The following is a 27971-nucleotide window of genomic DNA, read 5'->3' as shown; positions in this document are numbered from 1 at the left end:
ATGCTGCAGGTCTAGACTTTTTCTTTAACAAGAGTGACTCCAAATATTCAATACGAGGGATCTCAAAACTACCATTGATTGGCCACTGAAGTTCGGAGGCATGTCTGGTTTGTCTGTGCCAAATATCATTAAATACTATACTTCCAATGCCATGCTTACAGTACATAGTACACGCCGGCGACCCCTCCTGTGGTGCGGGATGGCTAAATTCCAAAGATTGTCTATCGCTGCGGAATAATGCCCTAAAGCAGGTAGACAATTTCCCAGGCATATCTCAAATTCTTGGCGTCACCTGGTCAATAATTATGTCTGCGGATACAATGCTCCAAATTCAAATTGTCAGGATTAAATTAAGAATCGAGTCACGACTCACCTGACCAATCCTAAGGAGGTCCGATCGGATTTCAAAGAACTTACCTAATGAATTTTACCTTCTGTTTGGTGATTTCGGCAAATCTGCCCACCTCAAAAATAAATGGACCCTCGTCAAGATGCCGTCTCGGACCACAAGCTAATCGTCCAGGGATCGGGTTGTGCAGCGCTGCTGAGGTGTCGCGTCTCGTTCAGTGGGGCACCTTATGTCACCCCGTCCGATCCCGGTCCGATAGCGTGCGTCAACCTTCAACAATCCGGCATCAATCTTGAGGGTCCTTATTCGGGCGCCAACTGTGAAAACAGAGAAATAATATGAGGCCGGGTAGCCCAAAAGGAAATACACCAAACACAGGTTACAAAGGAACATACAAAGTACTTTATTTTATACTGAATCCAGTTACCAAAAGAACAGAACAAAATCAGATAGCTATCGGCCCTCAGTACAACACAGCGAACTCCAGCGTAGTTAGGTGTGCTCAGTGAGTGCAAAAATACCTTTGAACAGTCAGGCTTTTATACAGTTCTTAACCCGCTGTCCAGCCCTACTGCGAGTTACTATTCCTCTAATATATTACTGAGCTAGGGTTCGTGCCAGGTTCACTTCTAATTTGTTTGTCTATATGTATCTAGTTCATCTTTGGTTTACACATCAACAAGCAAAAATGGTAACCGTGTATGCTCTAGGCCTAACATTACGCCTCAGGACTTAATTTATACAATGTAGTTAAACAGGCGTTCCCATTCAGTTATTCAAACGATATTCTAGTTAATATATATGTTCATGGATCAGTTTCGTTGATACAGGTAATTCATTGCACACAGGTCAGCAAAGGACAAGGTTTCAGTTCATGACCCTAACAAGTGGCCTGCAGGCAAGTTACATATTAGCTGTACACAGAGGTTATGTCGGCCATGTTCTCTTCTGACATCGTCCACCATTTTGACTCACAGGGTGACTTTACTGGGAGAGAGAACCTAAAATGGCGGCTTACATTGATTTTAGGGTCAGGACCTTGCAACACGAATTTCTTCACAAGTAGCTTGTTAGCAGCTTGGCGTAGGCCAATATACATATATTCATAGCAATAGGAGTCACGATATAATTTCTAGTTTGACAGGCTGTTGGTAAGTGTATTTAATCCCGTCAACGTATATTTACGTTGATTACACATTTAAGAAACACAATTGCACATGAGTGGAATTTACTGCCACCATGTGCAATATTGCCACATGCAATTGAACACAACAGGAGCAAAATAACACAAAGTAATTTGGTAGAATAATCCTAATTTGCACTGCTGAGCACAGTACATTTAATTCGGCAACTAATTACCGACACTGGTCAAATCCACACAAGAGAGCCTACCAATTGGCAGGCTGCAAGAAGCACATTTTTTGGAGAGGATTCCTCGTTCCATGCAAGCAAGCAACATAGCATTACCGTTCTAAGGGTCTCATTACTGGCTTTGCGGTAATTCAGTGGTAATTCTGCTGAATTACTGCCAAAATGAATTACAGTTATTACCACTTGGTCCCGTGGGATTACCACAGATTTACAAGTGATGGTAGGGCAGTGAAATTCACAATTTTTGGAGTCACTAGGACTCCATGGGGATTTTGGTGGAATTGCCACGAGCAGTAATTCTGATGTGGTAATTCCAAAGATTTTTGGAGGAAAAGTGGGGATTTTACTGTCAGGATAATGCTGGAGGTAAATCCTCAGTTTTTCCTCCAATCACAGAACTTAGCAGTGTGGTAAAGAGGGTGGTAATTCGGTTACTGCCACCGCCGAACTTGTAATGAGGCACTAACTCTTTGTGCCAAGAAGAAAATTAAGCGATATTACCATAGGGAAACGTTACAAGAATTCAATCGATACTACAATAAAAAGAATTAAAAGGTGAAAGACAATAATGTAAATAGCTATTACCTGTAACACAGACGTAACCCGTACGAAAGGGCGTGCAGACGCTCATAGGGGCACACACTATGCTCCTGCAGGGGTTCGAATCTGTGAACGAAAATCAAAATATATTTATGTTGCAATTCACGCGTTTCAACATTTTACCTGACTCCCTGGCTCAACCAAACGGGGCATTTTAACAGAATCCACTGCTTTTATTCCACCATCAACCCTCTTAGAGCATTACAGTTCTGTGTGCTATACAAGTCTATGCGCCGGGAAACTGGCACAGTACAAATGCACATTACCTGAAATAGCATGATTATAATTACTGCTGCCAAAAGTTGTATAATTACTGAGCATGATAAACTCGGTCAGAGCATTCTGAACAGTGTATCGAATCCATGTACCTTCAATCAATGAACAATCATTGGCCGCCTGTGGTGAACAAACCTATAAAGTGGAAGATATCCCCTTTAATTCGGTCCCATAACATTTCCTCATTCTACAAACCTGCTGTTTTATAGACATCTGTTTCAATGTCTTGTACATTTGAACCATAATGCATTACTGGGAAACGATGAGAGGCTCCTAATATTGTAGGAGCCTTGATCACATCAGCTCCTGACTGGGTCTTCCAGTCCTCGACTATCACAATATCTCTTGCCAAGGTTCGTACAAGACGGCTGGTTAGCCTACCATCCTTACAGCTCTACAGCCCCCTAACATCACTTGTCACCTGATGTCCGCACTTACCCTTGCACTTGCCACCAGCTGGCCGCACTTTTTATTTATTGTCTTATTTATTTTACTGTTCATCATATGCACTGCACTGCCCCCTCCCCTCTCCCCCGCACTTTCACCTTCCCCCCTCCCATGCACTTGCGCGATCTCAATGTCACTTGGCCTAGTAAGATCGTTGTGTCTGTCTTCCCTCTATTCACCCTTCCTTTGCTCGTCGCTCCTTGAAACACTGTGTATAGGCGCGTTATAAATGCCATATCAGATCATATCATATTCTAGTGATTGTCAATGCTATTCTGCATGTAATGTTATGTTAAGCCCATTTGTGACTATTAATTTGCTAAATATCTACCATTCTGCAATGTTTTTCTTGGTTCTGTTCCTTCCTTTTTAAAGACCGACAGGTCTCACCTTTGCCCGAAAAAGTCTGCAACCATATTGTCATACATTTCACCATCAGCTACCTATTTTACTGCCATCAACCTTTGCTATGCCCTGTTCTCTATCCCTGTGCATCCTGATAGCTGTTACCTATTCTCTTTTTTGCACCACAGACTCCAGTACACACAGCTCAGCCGTCCTCAGGGGTACACAGTGTCTCCCACTTTATTTTTCCAACTGTTGAAAACAGTTTTAGATTATATAAATTAAATAGACGGAGGAGAGCACTTTAATCAAATGTTGCTGTTTAACATATACTGGAATGCCGACGGGCATTTGGAAAACACCTTGCTATTGATGAATCAAAAGATAGAAGAATGTGTATCCGGTCATTGCATCGAATGCAAAGCATCGACAGACCATACCATTGAAAAAATGCATTGAAAACCCCCCATCAAATGCATTTTTTTAAATGGTAAAGGGTTTAGTTTAGTAAAAATGTATTTTAATGTTTTAAAAAAGGGAGTTGGGGGCAACCCCCCATTAAACATTTTTTTAAGAAAATGCTTTCGATGTTTTTTTAGATTTTTTTTTGTCTATGGTATGGTTGTCGATGGTTTGGCTGTCGGTGGAATCACTAGTAACCAGAAGAATGGTATTTGGCATGCCCTGAAAGTCAGGTGGTGGTGTTGGGGGGATTTTAATGCGGAATGTACTACACTCCCATTATCGGATTGTGATCAGTTACTAGGGGGAATAACAGAAGAACCTACCATGCTAAAGGATGAGTGCAGAGCCCAGAGGGCGAATGCAGCCAGACGTTAAAAAGTCCAGGGGCAGAGGTGTTCCAATCAAGTAGACTGGGGGCTGCACTTATGTGCAACCTCTGAGGGGACAGGACAAAACGCAGATTCCTGGTTTATCAACAGTACCTCATCCTGTTTAGATTGCATATTCGTCTCAAAAGATATATATAATCAGAAACAGGAAATCTGAAATCTTACTTACCGATTATAGTGATTATGGATTACTTTGGGCAACCTTTGAAATGAATATGGGTATTCATCTGGTGGATATCTATAGTCCTGATGTTAGGATAAACCAACTGAGTAACCAATCGAGATGGAATGAAGAGTGTCTATATATTCAACATGTGTATTTTAAATGATTTTGAGTATTCCCCTCTAGAGCTAAAAAGGTCAAAGTACACCTCCCTGTCTTTTAACAAATACATAATGACTGTATTGCCCACATTTCGGAAAGGGAAGTTGAGATGTAAACAAGTAATGAATCACATCCATACATTAGACCCCAAAATACAAGAAATTAGGAGAATTATCAGAAAAGAGACAAAACAAATAATCAAAATCATGGATGGGGGAATGGAGGCAAAATTTACTCTGATAAAACGGCTAAAGCAGAAATCGAAGAACTGAATCAAAACTTATCGCCTCACCATGTTCCAAAATGATAGTGAGGCTATTTTGAACTCTTTGAGGGAGGGGAACGCAAATACATATTGGAATCTAATTAATGATCTTGAAAGGACTCTGTGTACTCCACAAACTAGCCCAATAATGGAGGTGGTTTGGGATGAGCATTTTAGGGATCTATACAAATGTGGTGGTACTACAAGTGTTAATTATTTAACAGCAAAAAATATTCAATGGACTATGAAGTTTCCCACTGGAAAAAATAGCGGAAAACATATCTAAGGCTAGCTCATCGAAAGCAGGTGATCCCAATTTGTTAATCTACACAATTTCTAAGTAGAATATTGAGTTATGGTTAAGAATATTGTATATACTCTTTTCTGACATTGTAAATACACAACGAATCCAGATAACTTGGAGAGTTTCATACATAATTCCAATTTATAAGGGGGATAGAAAGTCTCTGGGCAATTATAGACCTATTTCTCTGATGGATGTGGACACCACAATCTTTGCCTAGTTCTAGATCACATAGAAGAATGGTGCAATGAGAAGGACATACTACATACTTTTCAGTTGGGATTTCGGAACAATATGGGCACGGACTGTGGAGGCTTGCTATTGAGTAGTATTCAATAGCTGGCCTGAAGAGACGCTTCAACTGCTGTATATGTAGCTTCTATGGACCTCTCTAGGGCCTTTGATTTGGTCGACCAGAAGACACTATGGATCAAGTTAAATAATCTTGGAATGCCTGCAGGTCTCTTGAGCATATTGATTCATTTGCATGAGGAGTCTACTATACAAGCGAGGCTTAATAATGAGGGCCTAATATCCCAATCAATTCCAACCCTCAATGGCCTTAGACAGGGAAGTAGAATGGCCCCAACATAGTTTAACATCTATGTCTCGGATGTGGGTGAATTTCTCTCTGAATCAGATTCCCCCCCAAAAAAATTGGAAACTTAATGGTAGCCTGAGCAGCATATGCCAATTACTTTATATTAATGTACTTAACTCCAATTGGTATTCAAAGAATAATCAGCATTTTTAATGACTATATGCTGCCAAACAATATGTTAATTAATCTAGCAAAATTGGTCATATTGAAATTGAGTAGATCTCTTAAGAAATGTAATTTCTCATGGCACATTAATAAGACCAGTCAAAGAGAGTCTGGTATACTTAGGGTATCCTATGATGCCCATCCCAATAAAAGCTTTTTTATAAAGTATTTAAGGGGTAGAACTATAATACTTGCTAGCCAAATGCTCAAGGTGGACAAAAAATATGGTAACTATTCCATCTACCAGTGATAAGGTTCTACACTGCTAAAGCCATCCCAAGTCTGATCTACGGTCTAGAATTTGTTCCTGAGTGGCTATGCAGAGGAGGAGCCGGATGCCTCTACAGGACGTCCCACCCCTATTTTGCCTATATGTTGGAAACCGGAAATTGTGACATGTAATGGTACCTATACCACAAAGAGTCTTTGAGATGAGGTATCCGTAGAGAAGACACCTATACGAAGTGTCCTTGAAAGACTGATGGTCACTTAGAAGAAGCACCTGAAGGAATATGAAGATGAGAGAGAAGAGGCTGATGACATCACAAGAAATGAGTGATGCACTGAAAAGGACGACCAGAGAAGTAAATGTATAGGTGATATGGAACCTGATGTCGGAAAAAATAATCAAGTAAGCTTTCATGCGCGAAATGAAGATTACACATGTGAAGAGCACTGCAGAAAACACAAGCCGTATTACAATTGTACAGACATGCAACGCAAGTAGACTAAGTGATCATAAGGCTGGCTATATGTAGTATATAGATTGCAGGCGGTGCCGCCAACATGTATATAGAGTTCTGGACATTCGATGATACAATTTAGTAAGCAAGTCTCCATGGAAGAAGATGGATTGAAGGCTATGTGTGTCGCAGCAAAGAATAGGCTTGAATTCAAAGCAAGACCAAAGAGGTTGCCTGTCTTGGTGTCAAGGACTGGAAGCAGCCAAGAACTGGTTATCAGCTGCGAAGAACAGCAGACGTGAGAAGCTGTAGCATCCCTTGTTAAGTTGCAAAGAAAGAACACCATGGGTGCCAAATTTCTTCCTTAAAGACTATTAAATGCTAGAATATGAGCAAATTCACGGTCCCTGATCATGTGAGCTGGGGATGAAAATAGACAAAGAGCATGGTGCACCAGATTAAAGATAGCGAGGGCCTGCACTCCCTTTTATTCCCTGAGGCGAGGAGCTACTACAAGGCCAAGTTCAAAGACAATGTGAATGGCAGACGGCATAAGTGAAGAGAGATGGCAGGCTAATTGGGTGGGGAGACACGGTCAGGCTCACCCACCAGCACCTGGGGTACGAGTTTACGTGCTGCTAAAGCATTGAATATTCCAGAAGGGTACAAGCGTGCCAACCAATTGTAGAAGGCCATATAACAAAGAGCCTTATAGTTTGAGAGCCAATTAAGTGTTGTGCTTTAATTGCTGTCGACAATGACGTGCACTATGACTTGCACTTAGGGAGGGCATGAGTGACCCACCTGACTATAGAGAACCAATCACAATCCTATCCCATATAGAAAGTATACATAGATGTTCCCCTTGAGCCAGCCTCAATCTCCCGCAGATTTTCTTAGTTTACCATGTAGGATGACGTCACGTATGACAAGGTTTTGCTAAGTGCAATTTTTATAAACTGTGTTGAGATTATGCTGTGCGACGTCCGTTGATGTCCGTTGTACTCCCTGTTTTAGACAATTGATATTAAAACTGAGTTATTTGCCACCTTCCTGAGTCAGGCTTGTTATTTAGTCAGATAAGTTATTCTCCATCCCATCCATAGTACAACATGTTACCTTGAGTAAAAGGGCCTCTGGGTTCAGCTACATTTGGAGATGGATATCTTCGAGGCCATTTTATGGAGGAAGGTTCTATATAATTTGCCGAGATCTGTTACATATGCAGCTATCCAATATGAATTAGGTCTGAAATCCTTGGCTAGTAGGATACAATGGAAGCAGTTGTCATTGATGCATAAAATGTTTTCTAGATCTGGACAAGACACGTATAACATTCTGGGGAAAGACGAAATTGAGTGTATTTGTAGGCGAGGATTGCATACCTGCCTTCCACACACAATGCATAAATATTTTGAAAAAAAAATAGGAACTACGCTGAAGGTTCTAATAGAAAATCCAAATTACGTAAAGATGAAGAATTGTGAATTCGACTGGTCCATCACAGCGGATGAAGTAATAAGAACACAATTATATGGTCAGATTGTGTTATATGGAAAAATACAGGGATTACCAGAACTGTATTTGACTCACTGCCCAGGGAAAAAAGCTAGGAACAACTAAATGCCATTCAGATTTAATATTTTGCTAACTAATGAAATCTTATATATAAGGAGCGGAAATTAGCTCCAATTTGGCATATTGTAGGTTTTGTCAAGACCAAACGGAAAAAGAAACATTGCCCCCACCTGCTAGTATACTGTATAGCCTTAAGAGGCCAATTAATTGAATACTTTGGAAAATGTGTAACTAATCAAAGCTGAATTTTATTGGATTGTCTATGGCTTGAGATGATGCATGGTGAAAATGTCTCAAATTAAATGTCCTCAGGTTTCTTAAGAATGTTTGTAAATGAATTAAGTAGAATATATTATCTGGCATTCGAAGATAAACAGATGTTATTATGAATAACTTGATTGAAATGTGATCAAATGTAGGTGATTTGTTGAGATATCCGTTTTAAAAGATTGCATAGGCATCCATTAGAATGAACTAAATTCGAATTTTCTTAGGTATTTAGAATGCATACCTTTGCATTTCTATGTATTATTATGTATGTCTATACATTTGTACGTATTCCATGTATTTTATGTGGTGTTATGTATGTCTATGTGTTTAAGCCATTTAGGTTTTTAGCGATCTTAGCTTTGATATTCGTATATCTATTTTAAGTAATGATGTCTTAAACCAAGGTGGCATTATACGAAATATTGGAGATTTCACTCAGATGTACATTTTTGTTGCTAATAATAGCTTCATAATAAATGATATGCTTTAATGACATGCATAGTGATTTGTAAACATATATATATGTTACTGTTTTGAGGACTAGCAGCACAATATTTTGGAAAATCATGGTTTATTGTTTTTGGGGATTCCAATTGTCCAGGTTTTCCACTCATACTACTCCAGTTTCCCTTTCTCAAGTTTGTACACTCCTTTACCTTCACTATCCTATGATGCTTATCCCATGCTAGTCCAGAAGGGTTATAAAGCAAACAAACAGAAACTGCACATATGGCAAGAAAGAGGTCACTATGTGGGACCCAGCATATAGCAGGGTATTTGTTGCTAACTAACACTCTCACAGAAAACATATTGAAGGGACCCAGCCCATAAACATAAAGCTAATGCGCACATTCTTAGGGAAGACGGGAACACGTCACCAATGGACATTATGTTATGAAGCATTAGGTAAACAATTACAAGAATTAACACAATGAAACACTCCAGCAACCTTACCCAAAGTCAAAAAAGGATGAGCAGGATTGAAAGATGCCCTATCTAATGCACCAGACCTAGGACTGCATGATTACATTAATAAATTCACTCTATACTACAAAGAGAGGAATGGTAAGTACACAGAAACATGGGGAGAAACACCATCAACAGACATACCATAGAAGAGCAGCAGCCACAGGGTTTTCTCTTTGTCTTTCATCTGTAGCTGCAGCTGTATTAGCAGCACAATAGAACACATTTATTATTTGTGGGTTCCACACTTGAGGTTGCATTCTCGCATTCTAGCTAGCCCTGTGCTAGTAATGGATACAAAAACACAACCCCTTTCACTTTCACATTCACTTCCCAATTTAACGAAATGCAAGATGCTGTCTTTGAACTCTTCTGACAACACACTGGCAGGCTATCTTGTCTTAAATCCCCTCTCTTTGCTACATAGTCAAATTGATGGTGACCCTCAGGACTGTGTAGCTATTGCCAATGAACTTTCAGAACCCTGAAAAGATCTTCTCAGAAGCGGGCTAGATGAATGGAGGGTGGGGGGAATTTTATTTCGACTGGATAGTACGGCAATAAAGGATGTGCACGTCAAGACGATAGAGGGTGAGGACGGTCGAGCAGGAAGCACTGGATATGGGACAGTGAAGTCCAATAGAGAAACAGATAGAGTGGAGGGGAAAGTAGTGGAACACAGTAGACGAGGTCGAGGATGAAGAAGAGGAGGGAAAACGGACACCAGAGATAACACCGTAAGTGGAGAGCTTGTGGGGGCCTTGATTGAGAAAAATATATTGCTGAGTGGCAGTTGCAAGGAAAAAAGGAAGCGCTGGCAGAAGGAAGGGAAGGGGATGGGCACGCAATGCACTATTACACAAAGGTCCGGGGAGAGCACATTATGTGCCCTGGGCACAGATGGATAAACATAATGTGATCAAGGCGCTCCAGCCCCTTACTGCAGGGGCTGGGAAATGGATTTATGGATTAGAAAAACAGACTACATGTGTTCCCTTAGCTGTGGGAGATATGAAAGGTTTGCTGGTGGCAATTGTTGGTGATCAGGCCGCGGACATATGGGTCAAGGCAGGATATCCGGGAAAGAAATTTGATGACGATGCGCACAATGGGGCACCTTTCAACAACATTAGGGCACAAGTGGCGGACGTACCCCAACACCCCATATTTACAGTCTTTAATGCAATATACTATGGGAGAGGATGAAGACCCGACACAGTACATTATCAAACTTCAAGAGAGGTGGAGGGTGGGGACGGGAGACCAATGGGACCGATCAGTTTCTCGTTTCTATTTTGTTATTAAAAGGGGCTGGCTTACCCATGGCAGTGTAACAAAATAGTGGGCATTGAAGCAAAAGGGCAGGCAGAAATTTAGATGATAATAATACATAATTGCAAAAGAATTAAAGAGCGTGAAAAAGAAGCAGCGTAACGGCTACAGGCAGTAGAAGTGAAACTGGTACAGGAAAAAATTTATAAAATAGCTGTAGAAGGACAATGCCAACATCTGTGCAGACAAAAACAGGGCGCACACAGGCACCCGTGGATGCGAGGATACCTGCATTTTGGCTAGGAGGAGGAGGACAGTGAGAAGGGGGACCTCAACACCCCAGCGGCGAGTGGCAGCAAAGAGGCCAGCTGCGGTGGAGAGGTGGGTTCAGAGGAGTAAGGGGAGGATTTGGAGGGTTTGAAGGTCTGGGACCCCAAGGAAGAGATATGGGACCCTCGCAATGTTGGAGCTGTGGGAAATGGGGACATTTTGCAAGAGAATGTAGGTGCAGGCCAGGGACGGGATATAACCCATATAGTAACTATTGTCCACAGCCCCAGCCACAAGGACAGCTCCAAATACCAACTTCTATACCATATGAGATCCATCAGGCATATACCCAGTTGCCCCCTCAATCCCCAGGTGCACAAAGGCAAAACCCACAAGCTGCCTAGCAACATATACCCCCACCCAATGCTCTGTACAGAGGAAACCTGCCTGCAAATGATGCTGTGCCTAATGGCACCGTCGCACCTTACCGGGGGGGGCAACTTCATGGGAGGCAATCCTTTTGCGTTCCCTGGTATGAACATTTACCCTGACTAAGATTGGCCACAAAAAGCTCTTGCGTGCTCAGTACTATCCATGACAGTCCACCTTGACGAGGAACCCTTGGTAGGTGCTAAGATAGGAAACAAACACTTCATCTTTATGGTTGACACAGTGGCCACTAAATCATGCATCAGTGAGGGAAACTTCCCGCTATCAGGTGAAACTCTTGATATGCAGGGCTTCTCTGGGGCTGTCACCACGGTTCCATACACTAAAGAGGTTGACATTAAAATAGGGGGGAAGGTGGTGCGTGCTCCTCTGTTGTATTCTGAAAGTTCCCCGATAAGCTTGTTGGGCCGCGACCTGCTTAGCAAATGGAGCATGACTATCTCCTTTACAGACAGTCGGATAGTATGTGCCACCTCAGGAATGTGTGCAATGAGAGAAATGGCTATAATACATGCAAGGGGGTAGAGGTGGTAGTTCCTGTGGACCCAGACATGTTCATGTATGGGATTACAGTGCTTCTTGAGGCGGTGCCTCAAATTGGCAAATTTTGCTGCCGATTACTGGCTGATTTCATTTTTCGCCCTGTTGTGACCCCCGAGTTACTGTCCATAGATTTGCAAGGTTTGGTGGTTTCGGCAAAGAGAATTGTTGTCATAGGGATTGACCTGGATGGGTGCGAGTGCCGCACAGTGCTCTGTGTTGATCCTACGGTGCCTCTTAGGATGGTAACTGATGCAGGTTTGTTTGAAGACAGACCAGACAATGATGAAATTGTGACCAGACAATGATGAAATTGTATTGGCTATTTGTATCCTCTGTGAAATGATGGTACAATATCGGAAAGTTCAGTGTCCCCTCATTGCCCTTGCAGCCCCACCCCATTTTATTGAGGGAGACCTAGAACAGGTATCCGCCAGACTTTGGACCACAAATGCCCATGATATGGGGCCATTATAAGGAGTGATCCCAGTGCGAATAACATTGAAACCGGCTGCTGTGATGCCCCGAGTGAGATAGTATCCCCTATCAAGGGAGGCGGAGGAAGGGATTAGGGACGCCATAACTGCCCTATTAAACCAGGGAATAATAGTTCTGTCCACCACCCCACGAAACACGGCTATCTACCCTATAAAAAAGGCAATGGGGCAGTTGGAGAATGATCCAGGATTCACGCTCCCTAAATGATATTGTACAGGCTGAATTTCCTGTGGTTCCAAACCCTGCAACAATACTTTGTAACATCCCCAAGGAAGCAACCCACTTTACTGTGGTGGATCTCAAGAATGATTTGTTTTCTATTCCATTGAACCCTGACCCACAGTACCTCACTGCACTCCGACATGGGGGAATGAGATTTGAACTCAGAAGACTGCCCCAATGGTACTGCAAGTCCCTGAGTATTTTTAACAGAATTCTCCAATGCGGATTTCGGAAATATTGAGGTGCCCAGCACGATTATTCAATACATGGATGATCTGCTAGTGTGCAGTGACAGCGAACACCAGTGCAGGAAAGATTCCATACCACTCTTACATCTCTTGGCCCGCAAGGGGTACAAGATTGACAGTGCTAAATTGCAGTATTGTCTGCAGGAAGTGTTGTACTTGGGACAATTGATATCTGTGAATGGAAAAAATGATAATACCCGATCGCGCTGCACCTGTGCGTGCCACTCCACAGCCCACCACAGTGAAGGAGATGCAAAAGTTCTTAGGCTTGTGTAACTATTGTAGGACCTGGCTACTGGACTATGCAGCATACACCAGGCCCCTTTTCAGGGCCTCAAGTAGGCCCAAAAGTCTGATAACAAGATTGTATGGACGGAAGATATGCTCACCAATTTCTATGCCCTCAAAGAAGTAATATCTACTGCCCCAGGACCAGCAACACCAGACTTCTCACAAGAGTTTTACCTATTCTCCCACTCCAACAGTCAGCTCATGACTGCAGTATTAATGGAAAAGAGCACTATGGGCCACACACAATTGGCCTACTACAGCGGCATGTTAGACTCAGTGATACAGGGACAATTTGCATGCGAACAGGCACTCTCTGCTGCTGCATTCACAATTGAGAAGAGTTCCACTATAGTAATGGGATGCTTTGCCACCTTATACGTAGAGCACACCATGTTTGCTATCTGGGAAAGGTCAAAGTCCACTCTAACAACACAAAGAGCATCTTCCTATGAGATCATTCTACCCTTCTCAAATGTCCAAATTGTAAGATGTAAAACGGTAAACCCTGCTACATTTCTGACTGAAATGTGCACTGATGAAGACATGGCCAGGCATGACTGTGTATCCTATGAGAGGGAGGAGAATGACATTCCAAAGGCAAAAGATAGCCCACTCAAAGGGAAGCCCTCTTCGTTGATGGATCAGTGACTCTTGATCAAGACACGGGCTTGAGACACACTGGGGTGGCTGTGGTGCACCTAGTAGACAGTGAATACAAAATATTAGTGCAAAAACGATTGACAATGCATTTTTCAGCACAAGCAGTGAAGCTCATTTCACTCACAGAAGCGCTACAAGCTTCACAGGGGTGCACCATGACCATCTATTCAGATTCGGCATACATCACTACCACAGTGCACACCGGTCTCTCACGCTGGTAGAGCAGAGGGTTTAGAAGGGCTGATGGGTCAGCATGCCGCATTACTAATTTTTGCACTATCACAGCCATCTGCAGTGGCAGTCATAAAATGCACCGCACACACCAATAACATGGACGTGGTCGACGTTGGAAATGCTGCTGACGATGCACCAGCCAAATTAGCAGCATATCTTTGAGCACCTAAACCAGCAGAATATCCCATATTAACACCCAACATCGAGCAGCCCCCTGTCCCCTACAATGTACCCCCAACAGCCCAAATTATTGAGTTGCAGGGCGGGGCCCAGAGGAGGAAAAACAGCTGTGGATAAAAAGAGGGTGCATACAATCTCCCACTGATTTATTATGAAGACAGGAGGTAACAGGGAAAGCAGTTATGAGTTACTGATGGTAGCATTTGACCAGCTTCATCATCCATCCCATGTTTCTAAGCAGCACATCGCTGTGGACATTCAGGCGGACTGGTTGTCCCAAACATTGAGGAGCATTTAGCAACTTTAGCTGTCCAATGCACCGCATATCAGAGTTACAGTATGGGAATGACACTGCAAGCAATAAGAGGCACCCTGTCCCACCCTACTGGGCGATTCAGCAAGTTGCATATCAGCTACGCGGATATGGGCGAGAGGTGCAACAGCTCCCGATATTTGATCGTTGTTGTCTGTCCCTTGTCCCAGTGTGTGGAAGCGGGACTTTGTTCACATCCAGATGCCAAATATGCAGAAACATTTTTAATGTGCAAGGTTTTTCCTCAATAGGTTGTGTACGGTGTATTGAGATCAGACAATGGCACACCCCTTTTTAATGAATTGTTTAAACAAATTACAACATTGCTTCACATAAAAAATTGAATGTACACCTTTTACCACCCCCAGGCCAATGGATTTGTGGAGAGGATCAACGGCCTACTTAAGAGTAAGCTCTTCAAGCTTTGCACCACGTTAAAAAAGAACTGGGTTCACTGCTTGCCATTGCCACTTTTCAGTTTGCGTACACAGCCCTGCAAAAACCACCATGTATCACCCCATGAGGTGATCACTGGTCGTCGCATGCACACACCCCTGTCTACTGTTAGGAGGGCATCAGACGCACAGGGCAGCATCTGTGTTAGGAGAAGAATTTAACAACTATTTGACCACCCTAACATGGGCCATTACATTTGTCTCAACAGATTTCACCACCCCAATCACATGGGCCATTACATTTGTCTCAACAGATTTCACCACCCCAATCAGTGGAAACATCTGGCGTTGTAGCAGCTGCACCGACAAATTCCTCACCCACTCAACCGTTATTTGCAGGCAAACTGGTCTATGTGTGGAATTTCATCTGCAGTTGGAACAACTCCAGGTATAACGGGCCCTACCAGGTCATATTTTCCACTCCTCTTGCCATCAAGGTAAAAGAGCTCCGCTACTGGATTCACTTGTCGGATGTCCGAAGAGCACCTCGAACACCCCCCATCACCCTAAAAGCATATTTCAGCAGCACTGAAACATTCTTTGCATCACTATTATTGCCTGGGGTCCAAGCAGCTGCTAACGCCAAATGGCTCCAGATATTCCGCATGCAACTGATAGAGCTGGCAAATGACACAGAACAAGGGTTCAACGCCATAAAAGTAGAATTGCGGGCCCTACGATTGATGACGATACAGAACCGCTACGTTCTTGATCTCCACACAGAGATGGAAAGAGGCGCGTGCAGAAAAAGTGGTGATTTATGTTGTACATTTTTGCCTCGTAATGATGCAGACAATGGCTTCCTCTCACAATTAATAGGGGGCATACACACCCTGAGAGTGCTTATGAAGAAATAAGCTGGAATACAAAGTGAGGACTGGTTTGATAGTATTTTCTCTTGGGCCCCGATCTGGATGGCAGCAATAGTGAAGATGTTGGTACCCGTGATCGTGTTCGTATTGGTCATCTTCTGCACCTGCCAGTTGCGCCTTAGATGCTGCACAAAAGCACTGCCTAATAGTGCTATGATGATGGTTTCAATTTGGGTATCTAACGCACATCATAGTACTACAGAACATGGTACACAAACAGAAGACCCAGATAAGCCCCTCATGGTCCAGGTGGAGCAATGCTTACAACCCCCGTGCACCATTACTACACCCCCCATCAGACCCTGAGAACTATACAGAACATTGGGTTGATTTAGCTGGGGCTAGGGAATGTATATGTATGACTTGCACCCGTGAGGAGTATGTCTGACCTGGAGCAAGTTTGAGTAATGTGTGTAGAGCATGGGTTCCCAAGGGAGGACCTCTACCATATCTGAAAGTTGAAGGGTTAGAAGGGGTACAGAGGTTGGAATAGGGCCATAGTTGGGGGATAAGCACCGGTAACAATCTAGGAGAGTTTGTTAATGTAAAATTTATGAAAGGGGGAAATGTTTGGAAAGAGAGAGGGTCTTCCCGCCCCACTAGGTGAGTTTAAATGAGAAACAAACGATAGACTGCAATTCGAGAGAGCACAGGGGTGTGCACACTGGACAGTGCACAACACGATCGCATTAGTGCATGCATTAGGAGCTATGTAGTAGAGGCAGGTATGAATGGCATCTTAGTTATTGGCAGCCATTCTGGAATGTAGGCCCAAGCGCAGCAAAAGCACTAAACGTGTTAGTATTAGGCCTGCATTATTAGCACAGATATAACAGATATAACCCACACCACGAGTGAGCTCAAGGGAGTTATAAACCGTTAATTGTATCAGAGGCTGTAGGTAATTGCGCCTTTGGAAGAATGTGCTCTGAAAGGTCACAAGAAGGGGGAAGAGCTCCTCTTGGCAGTTACCATCTCACAATACAGATAGCATGACCCCACAGCCCCAATACCCCCCATGCCAGAGTTACAGCCCACCTATGGCTTGATCCCAAGACCCCCACATACCACTGTGCCAGCCAGGCCCAGACCACCGACCATAAAACTGTTAGACCCTCGATCAATCAAAAAGATCAGAAAGCAAGGCTTTCGGGCCTTCACATTTGGGTCACGTGATTTGTGCTGCGAGGTGCCATTGAGGGATGAAATTATAGCTCAGAGAAAGGGTGGAAGACCTTGGAAGGTTACTGGCCTGTCTGAGAAGGAGTGAAATATGTGAGTTGGTATGACTTTGTCTCTCCCCTTGGGCCTGTTTGCCAGGTTTATTGTTACAATGATAGAGTAGCCTTGTTTTCAAAAGTAACTAATTGCTTATTAGGTCCTGTTCTATGGTGAATGAAGAGCCCAGCAGCGCCCACGTGAATGAAGATGGACGAGAAGCCTGGGACCAATGGCCTAGCATCCCCTATGGCGTGGCCCACCCACGTATAGACAGACTGGGGCGTGCCTGCACTTTTTATGCACCAAGGTAAGTTGTTTCTTAAGTTTCACTGTACCCGTTCTTCTGATCAATAAAGTTCCAAGTCGAATGCGTGTTCACAGAATTTCTCTTTTTATTTTAGTTTTTTTGAGTTTTCAGCCCTTCCTGGATGACACGTGTTTCGGCTTTTAGACATTGTCTTTTTCAAATCCGGGCCTTAATATGCGTTGGACTTCCAAAATTTGTTTTATTTTTATTCCCGTCTTGTGTGGAAATCTACATTTCAAGGGCTGAATCCCTCCTGAAAAGTCTGTTCTTATTTCTGCCTCAAGCGTCGGAGAGCCAGGGGTCCTTTTAGCTTACTGTACACACCCAATTGGGCAGAAATTAGGCAGCAGCAGAGCTCTTTGTTGGTGCACTCCTATTTTGTTATCCTTGCAAGCAGTGTCTTGGGCCTTTTGCCCTAGCAAGTTGTATTTTCTCTGGTGTGAGCGTGTGCAGGGACTTGCCTTCAAGGGGGTATTACCCAAATTGTTCATTTACAATTGTTCGAATGAACAATTGACCAATTTTAAAGGGTCATAATTGACCTTTTCACAATTGACCATATATATATATATATATATATATATATATATGTTAAAGGTTCAAATCAAAAGGTTCGAAATACAATAGGGTCGAATCAAAAGGACCGAAAACAAAAGGTTCGAATTTTTTTTTAATATATTTTTTTTTGGGGGGGGTTCCCCAAAAACCCCGGTTTTTGTGGTAAAAACCACTTTTTTTACCTAAACGGAAACCCCAAAAATATATAATAAAAATATTTGAACCTTTTGTTTTCGGTCCTATTGACCCGATCCTGTTGCATTCGAACCTTTTGTATTCGCACCTTTAACCGGACACCATATATATATATATATATATATATATATATATTCAATGAAAAAACTTTGTTAAAAGGGATGCTATGGTTAAGTTGCGCTACTAAAAACCTATCAAATTCAGTAAAAAAAACTTTGTTAAAGGGACGTTATGGTTCAAAGTAAAACCGAAAAAACCCTGAAATTCGGCAGTTATGGTAAGATAGATTTTTCATTGAATTTCATAGGTTTTTATTAGCGCAACTTAACCATAACGTCCCTTTAACAAAGTTTTTTTACTGAATTTCATATGTTTTTAGTAGCACAACTTAACCATAATATCCCTGACTTTATATACATGTAACATAGAACATACTGAACCCCTAGCTAGTGATTTCGATGTCCGCCGACTACCGCCATGTCCGCAGACATATCGAAAATCTGAGCGTGGTGAATGTAAATTTAAATAGTGTGCCCCATTTCCCCTTTGAGGTTGGCTCTGAAAAGAGCCGTTTGTATTTTTTATTTTTCTTACTTTACTCCTAAAATCTTCACATAACCTTCTCCAAAGCAACCCTTACATTCCAAAACAGAATGGCATTTCCCATAAAAGATAAGGAAATGCCATCTTCTTTAAAATAAACAGCATTACTGGAATCAATATTCTCATTATTACAGAAGAACATACAAGCTCTCAGCGTGAAGGCACACATGCCTCGGTTGATTACACACCTAGCATTGTTTTGCTGAGGACAAATAACTGAACTATTGTCCCATATTGGCCTAGGTACTAATCCAGAAAAAAATACTTTGGCATTTGGAAGGATGTTCATTGCTGCTTGAACCAAGTGTTCCAAATCTGCCAAGAAAGTAGGGGCACTGACATAGCCCAAATGGAAAGCACCATAATGCAAAACTACCACATGGGGACTGTTCATCCTGCCCATATCTTCACAAACTTGTACAATTCCCTGTACATTGCAATCAGGCACAGTGCTCCACACCACCTCCACTCCTTTAACATCAAAATTCTTTGCAATATGCCTGCATTGAGCATACTGTTGTAAACCATGCACAAACATATCTCCAAGCACCAACACCCTGATTTTCTCCACTTCTGCCATCCTCACTACAGCAGTCTCTTTGAACACAAATCCACAACCTAAACATCTGATTGGCTTATCCCTACAGTCTTCTTTCCATGCTGGATTTGCTGGAAAACCCCGGATGTAGCACGCCCTGCCCGCGGACCGCATAACTCTTAGACAGCCCTTCTACCATTTCCACTTCACTCTCTGTGCCATTCCCTCATTGGATACAGCTAAGCAGGCACACAATATGGAGAATGTCCTCGGAACACCCCCATTTTGTTTATTTTCGAACATTTCAGGACTCCGTGAGTGTTCTTAGAACACATTTAACTTGCCAGCGAACAATACGGACAACGTTCTCAGAACACCCCCATTTTCTTTATGTACGAACATTTCAGGACACCGCAAGTGTTCTTAGAACACTTTCAGCTTGACAACGAACAATACAGACAACGTCTTCAGGGCACCCCCTGCGAACATTCCAGGACCCCACAAGTCTTCTTAGAACACTTTCAACTTGACACCGAATCCATTCTGTTTATTTACGAACATTTCAGAACAGCCGTGTTGTCCGCAGAAAAATCGAAGACAGCAAAAGCTTCTAGCACATAAAAAAACTGAACATTGAACCTATCTCATACTCCCCCACCCGCCCCAAACACTCTTACACACCAACACACTCCACTAAATACAATTTTTAATCCAAGTTTCACCGCGCTGTCCGCGGTCGTCGGCGAATACAAGATGGCGGACGCCACAAAAAATCTGACGCGCCCCACGCCCCACGCCACACGCCGTCCAATCAGCGAACACGTTGCATGTTCGCGGACATCGCACAAGCCGCTCGGCCAATCAGGGCACTGTCCGCAGAGCAAACCGGAAAGTCCATCCACAAAGCGAACGGAGATATCACTAATTTTTTTGCCTTACATTTTGGTCATTTTAAAAAAAACTACTGGACGGATTTACACCAAATTTGCAAAAGCACGCTTTCGGGACCAAGCCCCCGCTCCTGCCGCAAATTTGGTGTAAATCCGTCCAGCGGTTTGGGCTGTAGGCGTGCGCAAAGTTTTTTCCCATTATGTCTATGGGAAAAAACAAAAGTTTGGGACCTAAATATAACTTTGCCCCCCGCCCGGACCAAACCTCTCCAAACTTTGCAAAACTTTGCAAAACAATTCAGAGTGGGCCATATACTTTTTGGGTGGAGGGTTGCGGGGGTTTCCCCCGCACATATGTTACAATTGACCTTCACAATTTGGTCAATTGTGAAAAGGTCAATTGTAATTTGAACAATTGTAAAACGAACAATTGGTATACAACCCTCAAGGGTCCTGGTAGAGAAGAGGATGTAGCCTGGATGCTGATAATCTTTGATGTGTAGTCGTACCAAGTGTGCCGTTATCCTACTTGCCACACATTTATCACAGACATACCAATGCAGAAAATGGTGCCATATTACCTACCCACAATCAGGATTAGTACAGACCAGACTTTTTTCAATAGCCCAAGTTTATTGCAAACAGAGCATCATTTGCTAGCAAAATAAAATAGGCAAGGCTGTGTAAGAACCCCAGGAGCCCATCCTAAGCCCTGAGGTCCATTCATAAATCTGCAGGTGGACTTCAATCAGCACCAGAAATGCAATAGATTCCAATGTGTCCTTGTAGTGGATGGCACTTTCTGGTCGGGAAGAAGCGTTCCCATGAGGTAAAGCCTTTCATTTCTCAGAGACAACATTTTGAATTGTGGATTTTGTGCCCCGGTTTCGGGTGGTAAGTATAGCAACAGTGGTACGCACGTCATTGACCAAGTCATTTAAGACTTATATGCTTTAAGTCAACAGATGCAATGTTGCCCCCTAAACCTGCAGTCAGCAGGGGCAGTGAAAAGGCAGAATGGGAACATAAAATATATGTTGGTCAAGATGTGCCCTGAATGGTTAAAATAATGGCCAGATGCCTTGCCTTTAGAAAGGTTTATCATTCGTAGCATTAGCATCTGGAAAAAGGGACTAGGTCCCCACAAAATCTTGATGGGATGCCCAATGCGACTCTACTCTTTACCGTCGCTGAAAAATGAATTTGTTCGGGCATTCATCTGACTGATAACATGTTGCTAGAATATTGCCAGAAGCTCATCTCCAGTAAAAGATTTCTCTGTTTTGTCAAAGATTGCACAAAAAAACTCTGAGGCTTGAGGATGCTTGAAGGATTTGCATTCTTTTATTTTGTGGGCCTTAGGGCCATCCCTCTCTTTCTCTCTCGTCACCCTCATCCAGGCATCTGTAATCAGGTTAGTACTAGCGACCAGTAACTCCTACTGTCTATGTCTCCTACTGTCTATGTCTTGTCAACTGTTAATGTTCAAAGGGAGTTGCTCAGTGGGATACATGCTTGTTCACTCACGCCCACGCTTACCTCTTCCTTTCAAATCTTATAGTCCCACTCTCCTTCTTGCTCCACCCGTTACTCTTCTGTCCCTCTGATGTATCACTCCTCATTGCTCTTGCCTCCAACCTTTGATGTTACATCTCTTCCCACATCACTCAAATATTCGTCCTCCACAGCACTGCTCTCCTTCTCATCACTACACCTTCCCCCTCGCACTACTGCTCTCCTTCTCCTAATACTCTCCCCACACTACTCATACTCTCCTCCTCCAACTATTACTACTACTCTCCTCCTACTAGTACTCTCCTCTGCCTACTACTCCTCTCTTGATCCTACTACTACTACTATTACTACTACTCTGCTACTCTCCCCTTCCACTCTACTGCCCCTCCACTACACAACCCCCCTGCTTTCCCACATTCCTGTGCAATTCATATGCACTCCTACTTTTCACATGCCACACAAACATGCACACTCACACCACAGTACCCTTGCATTCACTAACCATAACCTCACCCGAGGAAACGCCTGTCTCTACATTGCACCACCTCCTTCTGGTCTCGTTGTCCTCCATCGCTAACTCCACTGAACTCACCCAAATAACCCACAACTTTACCTTTCTGCTCCTTGCTAAAATCGTCTTCCCTCTGTACTCATTAGACTGCAGCCCCTAGCCAATCTGGACCTGTCTGCCCTCTAGTGAAGTGTATTTGCAGCGGGAGGTCTTTAAAAGAGTTCAGGAAGGGGTTTTTTGAGCATCGTGAAGGTGTGGCTACCGCACTGGAGCTTACTTCTTTGAGGTTAATGCATACTAGCAGCCCGTTGTAAGAAACTAGTGGGGCAGTGCTCGAAGCCCCTGGCGAAACATTGCAGAGGAGTTGATGATTCTTGCGGAGTTGGCGCTGTACATAAGGTTCACATATTACAGAAGGTTTCAATTGCGTTTGTCATGTTTCTATTTCAAAGAAATTATGAGAACTTGTATCTTGCATTGTGCCATTGTTATTTAATATTACTAAGGTGCCGACACGTGTTTCGACCACTTGGGGGTCTTTATCAAGGCGGGTCGATTATTTTCATATACACTGATCTGTTTGTAGCGGATGCTTCAATTAGCTTCTGCTTCTCTGGCCGGCCAGAGACACAGAAGCTAATCGAAGCATCCGCCTCAAACAGAAGCACTAACCAGTGCCTCAAGTTGCCAAACATTATGGCCACCCCAGATCAACGTCTTTAAAAGGGAGATGCGCCATGCCCTCTCTTCCAACAAGACTCGCCTGTTGGAAGAGTGCTGGAAAGTGAAGGTTCAAGTTTGCAGTGTGGTTAAGTGCCTGGGTTGACAAAGCCCAAATCCTTTTACCTTGTTTCTGGGGTCTACGGTCAATTGTTTGTTATATTTTGCCATGATAGTCCACTGGCCCTGCAGAGGCTTTTGATGCTGTGGAGGTGTACAGAGCTGTTTTGGCATGGCTCACCCGCACTCTCCAATGTGGCTCTTCTCTGGGTCCCTCTGCCCACTCGGTGGAACCAGTTGGTGCTATGGCGTGCACAGCATTGTGGCACTGTTGCTCCACTGCAGTTTTTCACCCTCTCTCTCTCCGAGGTGGTCACTGCATTTGCTGGTCGTGGTTGGGTAGCAGTCAGCTGGTAGCTGATGTCAGTTTTGTTGTCTTCTCTTGACTGCTGATTTGTAACATCCAAGAATCGACGCGAAATAAGAAGACATTGGCAATCATGATATAAGAGAGGTATATTGTAAGAGAGGCAGCGTGTGCTCAATAACATGCAGGGACTAAGATAAGGGGTAGAAACTGGGCCTAGCCATGCTGCCACCTTCCACCCTCAGGGACAGGACGCGCTCTGAATCGCTATGTGTTGGGTCTCCCCATCTCACTGCAGATAAGGCCAGGAAATTGGCCTTGTCACAATATCCAGATGAAATAAGCCTGGCCAAAAGACCCAGATGACACGTGCCACTCCTGAAAGCTGTGCTTATGTAGATGTACACCAGAGGAAGAGGTCACTGGTGCCCAGATGGAAGGGGCCCTTTCAAGTCCTGCTTACCACTAATACTGCAATAAAGGTGCGAGAGATTCCAGTGTGGGTGCACGCCACCCGTAGTAAACTGGGAGGGCCTCCATTAATGAAGTGCAGACTGGTGCCAGCTAGTATCCTGCTAATCAGTGACTTAAGACAATGGGAAAGGGAGGAGATACCATTTGAGGGTCTATCCAGAAGTGTTCACCTGAGCAACAGCATCACCACAATCGAAGTGAAGCGCCAGCCATGGTGGAAGCAAGTGTTTCCTTATGGCATGGCAAGGAGGACACTAGATTTTAGAGGAGCTGGGACTGTGGAGTAGAACTTCACGTGGCCTTTATTCCTTCTGCAGCAAAATGCAAGGACGGCAAGTTTATTCCTCCTCGATACATCCTTCCAAACTGGATCTCTGATGACCAACCTGCAAAGGCAATGGCCGCCTTCACTGTTAAACCTTGAACTGCTGGCCCACAAGCCAACCCCACTGCCCAGTCTGTTATTACTCAAATGACCTCCACTGAACCTAATGAGCTCATGTGGCCCAAGCCATCACATGTGACTAGTTTACTCTAGTCTGTGCAAATAGCTTATATTTCTCAGAGAATTTGCATTGTTTTGAGAGAGTCACCACTTGCTACACAAACGTCACTGTTCAGATAATGATTAAGGATACAATATACTAAAAGGCCCGTGAAGCTTCTAGAAGGCTTGAGCTCCATCGCCCGGAAGCAGTGACATGGTGGTAGTTCCTAGTTATTGCAATATAGACATCAAAATGGAAAATGGTAATGAGCCCTATTGTTTTTAGTAACACGTTTATAAAAGGAAAACCGACACACACAGAGTAAGTTCTGACAGACCACATCTGTATTGCGCATAGTACCTGGAATAGTGGAAAGCTACTGACTGCCCAGGATGGGAGGAGGACGGCATTAATGCTAAGGTTACCACGGAGTCTGGGAATTTTTAGAAGCTTCTTGTCATGTGATCATGCGCAGCAAGTGCACAGGAGGGAGATGATGGACTGCTAGAGAAATGAAAGAAGGACTTAGGGGGACCTGCTCCTGATGTGGTGAAAGGCACCTTCCCAGAAATGAGGACCATCCAAGGGACCATGGGGTCATTCTTAGACAAGGGTTCCTTTACATAAGCACTTACTACGCTGCAAAGGTCTGTGTTGGGGAGGGTCCAGTGTGCGGCTGAAGTACAGAGGGGTACGTGCTGCCAGTTTTATTATTGCATTGGATTGCATTGCAATGTAATAAACTGACTCCGTTCCTTGCTACTATTACAAAATATGTGTGGAACCTCTTTAATCCATAGATCCCGGGTGCGAAACCATTAAGTGGAGATTACTCGCAAAGAAACTAACCATAGAGCGCGGCCTTTAATGCACTCGATTTATTTGCAGTGGACCCTTCTGGTGTGTTACAGTAAAGAAAGATGTGGTGAATGACACCGCAGCCAACACCGGGCTGGCCAGTCCTCAGTGGCTACTAAGATGCAGTCTAGAATAACCAGCCTCTCCAACATGGGTGTATTCACAAAAACATATTCAACAATACAAGAAATGGGGAACGCAATGAAACACGAAAGCTCTGATAATCGAATACGTACCATGTACCCCCGCTGCCCCCCCTATCTCTCTCTCTCTCTCTGCACTTGCACGATCCAATTGCCCACAAGTCCTAGTAGGACCAAGCTCTATCCGGTTCATTATTGCTTTCTATTGCCTTGTCCCATGATCCCTCCCTTTGCCCTGTGGGCACCTTGAAACACAATGCCTTTCTGTATAAGCGCCTTACAAATGCACAATAAATAAATAAATAAATGCACCAAAGTGTAATGCCTCACCAGAGAAGGATTAATGGCAGGACTCTGGAATCCAGAGGTGGCCATCAGGAAACTGCTGAGAATTAAGGCTAGGACGTGGCTGGTCTCGTTCTTTTCAAATCTCTTGTTCTCTTGCTCTGTCTGTATACATCTGGGGTGAGAGGCATCAGGGTAACAATGATACCACCCTCGATTGTCAGCCTGCTGTGTCCAGACGCTCCCCGCAGCAGGGATTTCCCTATAGGTGCTAATGCATGTCATATAGCGTTAGGCTTTTCTTATGGGCAGCCCCTGTCAGTCAGCAATAGGGATAGCAGGACCAAGTATTTGTGTAATGAGAGCAGTGCTCTTTGCCTGTGATATCCATGGACTAGAAAAGCCACGTGACTTTGCGTTATAAAATAGTCATGATGTGCAAATGTGTGGAAGCAATGTATTGCTGGGCAAATATGATATCATATGGGAAATCGCAGCCACCACTGCGGTCTTGTTTGGGTGCACTCGGGCGCATGCTCTGTTGGCTCTTGTGGAGCCTAAAGAAGAGCTGGGATGGATTTGGTTGGCTGTGGCAGTAGCAAGATTGTTTTGATATTGTATGGGTCAGTGCAGTGTTGAAGTACCCAGGCAGTGCAGGTCGATGTGTTTCTAGGAGCCTGTGTTGAAAGCATTTTGGATGTCTGCTTTCAGAAGGGAGTAGTGTGACGATGCATTTGTTAATCAAGTTGGCACGAGAGTTTTAGAGATCTGATGTTTCCCATGTGTGTTGGGAGAGGTATGCCATTGCTGTGTGTGGATGGAGTAGTCAGAATGGGTAGTATACATTATGATGTGGGAGAGTAGAATTGGAGTATACTAGTGAAGGGAGAAGGCCGTGGAGACCCTGAGGAGCACTTATTCGGGTAGCCTTGCAAATGTCAGCGTATTAGTGAAGCCTGCAGCAGAGTCTGCGCACATCACACCGTGGGGCAATTACCCCGGCAGTGGGTAGCACCTGTAGCCAAAATAACGGTGGAGCAAAACAATTGCAGACAAGAACCAAGAAAGGGGGATCCCCCGCAGAAGCAAATGACAGTAGAGAGAGAGACAGCAGTGTGAACAAGTTCGAGTGAATGCCACTAGGGACATCCAGGAGCACTAGTGGCTAACTGATCCTGCGGAAGTCCTGGAGCAAACAAGGGTGTATAACTAAGACATTTTGGGGTGCCTAGGTGTGAGGGTTGGTGTGGCACAGCTGCAGTGGTGTTGAGGCTTGAATTTCAGTGGGGACACTCTGGGAGGAAATAACAATGACGTAAAACAAACTGGGCAAAAACTGGGCATTATCATATCAAAAAAACGAAGTGCAAAATAACTAGGCTGAAAACACCGAATTGTTTTAATCGAATTTCGTGGGATTTTTGCAAATTTTTTCGAAACAAATAGATGGGGGTTGGGTTAGGGAATTAATTAAGGTGGGGGAATGTGGGTGGGGAACTGCAGCAGTCTCCCCCACATACAATTTCGAAATAATGTGCACACATTTCCCCCGAAATTCGATTTAAAAAAAATCTGTGTTTTCAGCCTTGTTATATTTTCGGTATTATAACATAGACAACTCTGGCAGATCACAATGCATGTAGTGCAGATCTACAGTGGTGAATACCTATCGATGGAACCCTCCATGGGATGCCTACATGGTGCAGGCTACCTCTTTGAGGCACTTATCAGACAACTCTGGCAGATCACAATGCATGTAGTGCAGATCTACAGTGGTGAATACCTATCGATGGAACCCTCCATGGGATGCCTACATGGTGCAGGCTACCTCTTTGAGGCACTTATCACTGTGTAAGTGTCTGAGTGAGCCCTTGTAGTTGGTCCAGTGCGTCTGTCTGGACAACCTCTTGCAGTGGGTCTGAACAGGACTGCCCCCCATTTGGCCTGCAACATGGCCAAGGTACTATTATAATGATTGGTTATTTATAACATGCTTAATACCCAGAGGTTTCTAAGCGTGGACCAGGGGATTGAACCTGTGTTGCTCTGCATCGTCTTGCTTCCGAAGCGAGCGCATTGCCTCTAAGCTATGATTACCCCTGAGCTATGATTGCCCCTGAGCTATGATTACCCCTACTGTGGTAAATACCCGTACTATGATTTTCTGATTGAGCATATGTGGAGGAAACAATTCGTAGACATAGGGCCTCATTACCGCTTTGGAGGCAGCCATGCCCTTAATAAGGGCATGGCTGCTTCCAAAATCGTGTCTGGGTTCCCTGAATGGGGAAATACCGGGCCATTCTGAATATGGAGGGCCCGGTATTTCCTCCTTCAGGGAACCCGACCCGGTCCTTCCCCATTCCCATTGAGCCCTAACAGGGCTCAATGGGA

The 27971-nt window shown here is 43.8% G+C and overlaps 1 protein-coding gene across 1 annotated transcript in view; it reads right to left on the bottom strand.

Moving 5' to 3' along the window:
- The window catches only part of LOC138521324 (mucin-13-like), a 757642-nt gene that overhangs the window by 504645 nt on the left and 225026 nt on the right, over positions 1 to 27971 (bottom strand). Inside the window, exon 3 of the mRNA XM_069634079.1 lies at positions 2306 to 2386. Within this exon, the coding sequence (XP_069490180.1) occupies positions 2306 to 2386 (81 nt within the window). The remainder of the gene's footprint in view (positions 1 to 2305; positions 2387 to 27971) is intronic.

This window comes from Ambystoma mexicanum, chromosome 13 (genome assembly GCF_040938575.1).
Source record: "Ambystoma mexicanum isolate Mex_15411 chromosome 13, UKY_AmexF1_1, whole genome shotgun sequence".
Classification (NCBI taxonomy): domain Eukaryota; kingdom Metazoa; phylum Chordata; class Amphibia; order Caudata; family Ambystomatidae; genus Ambystoma; species Ambystoma mexicanum.
This window is presented reverse-complemented; position numbering and strand designations above follow the sequence as displayed.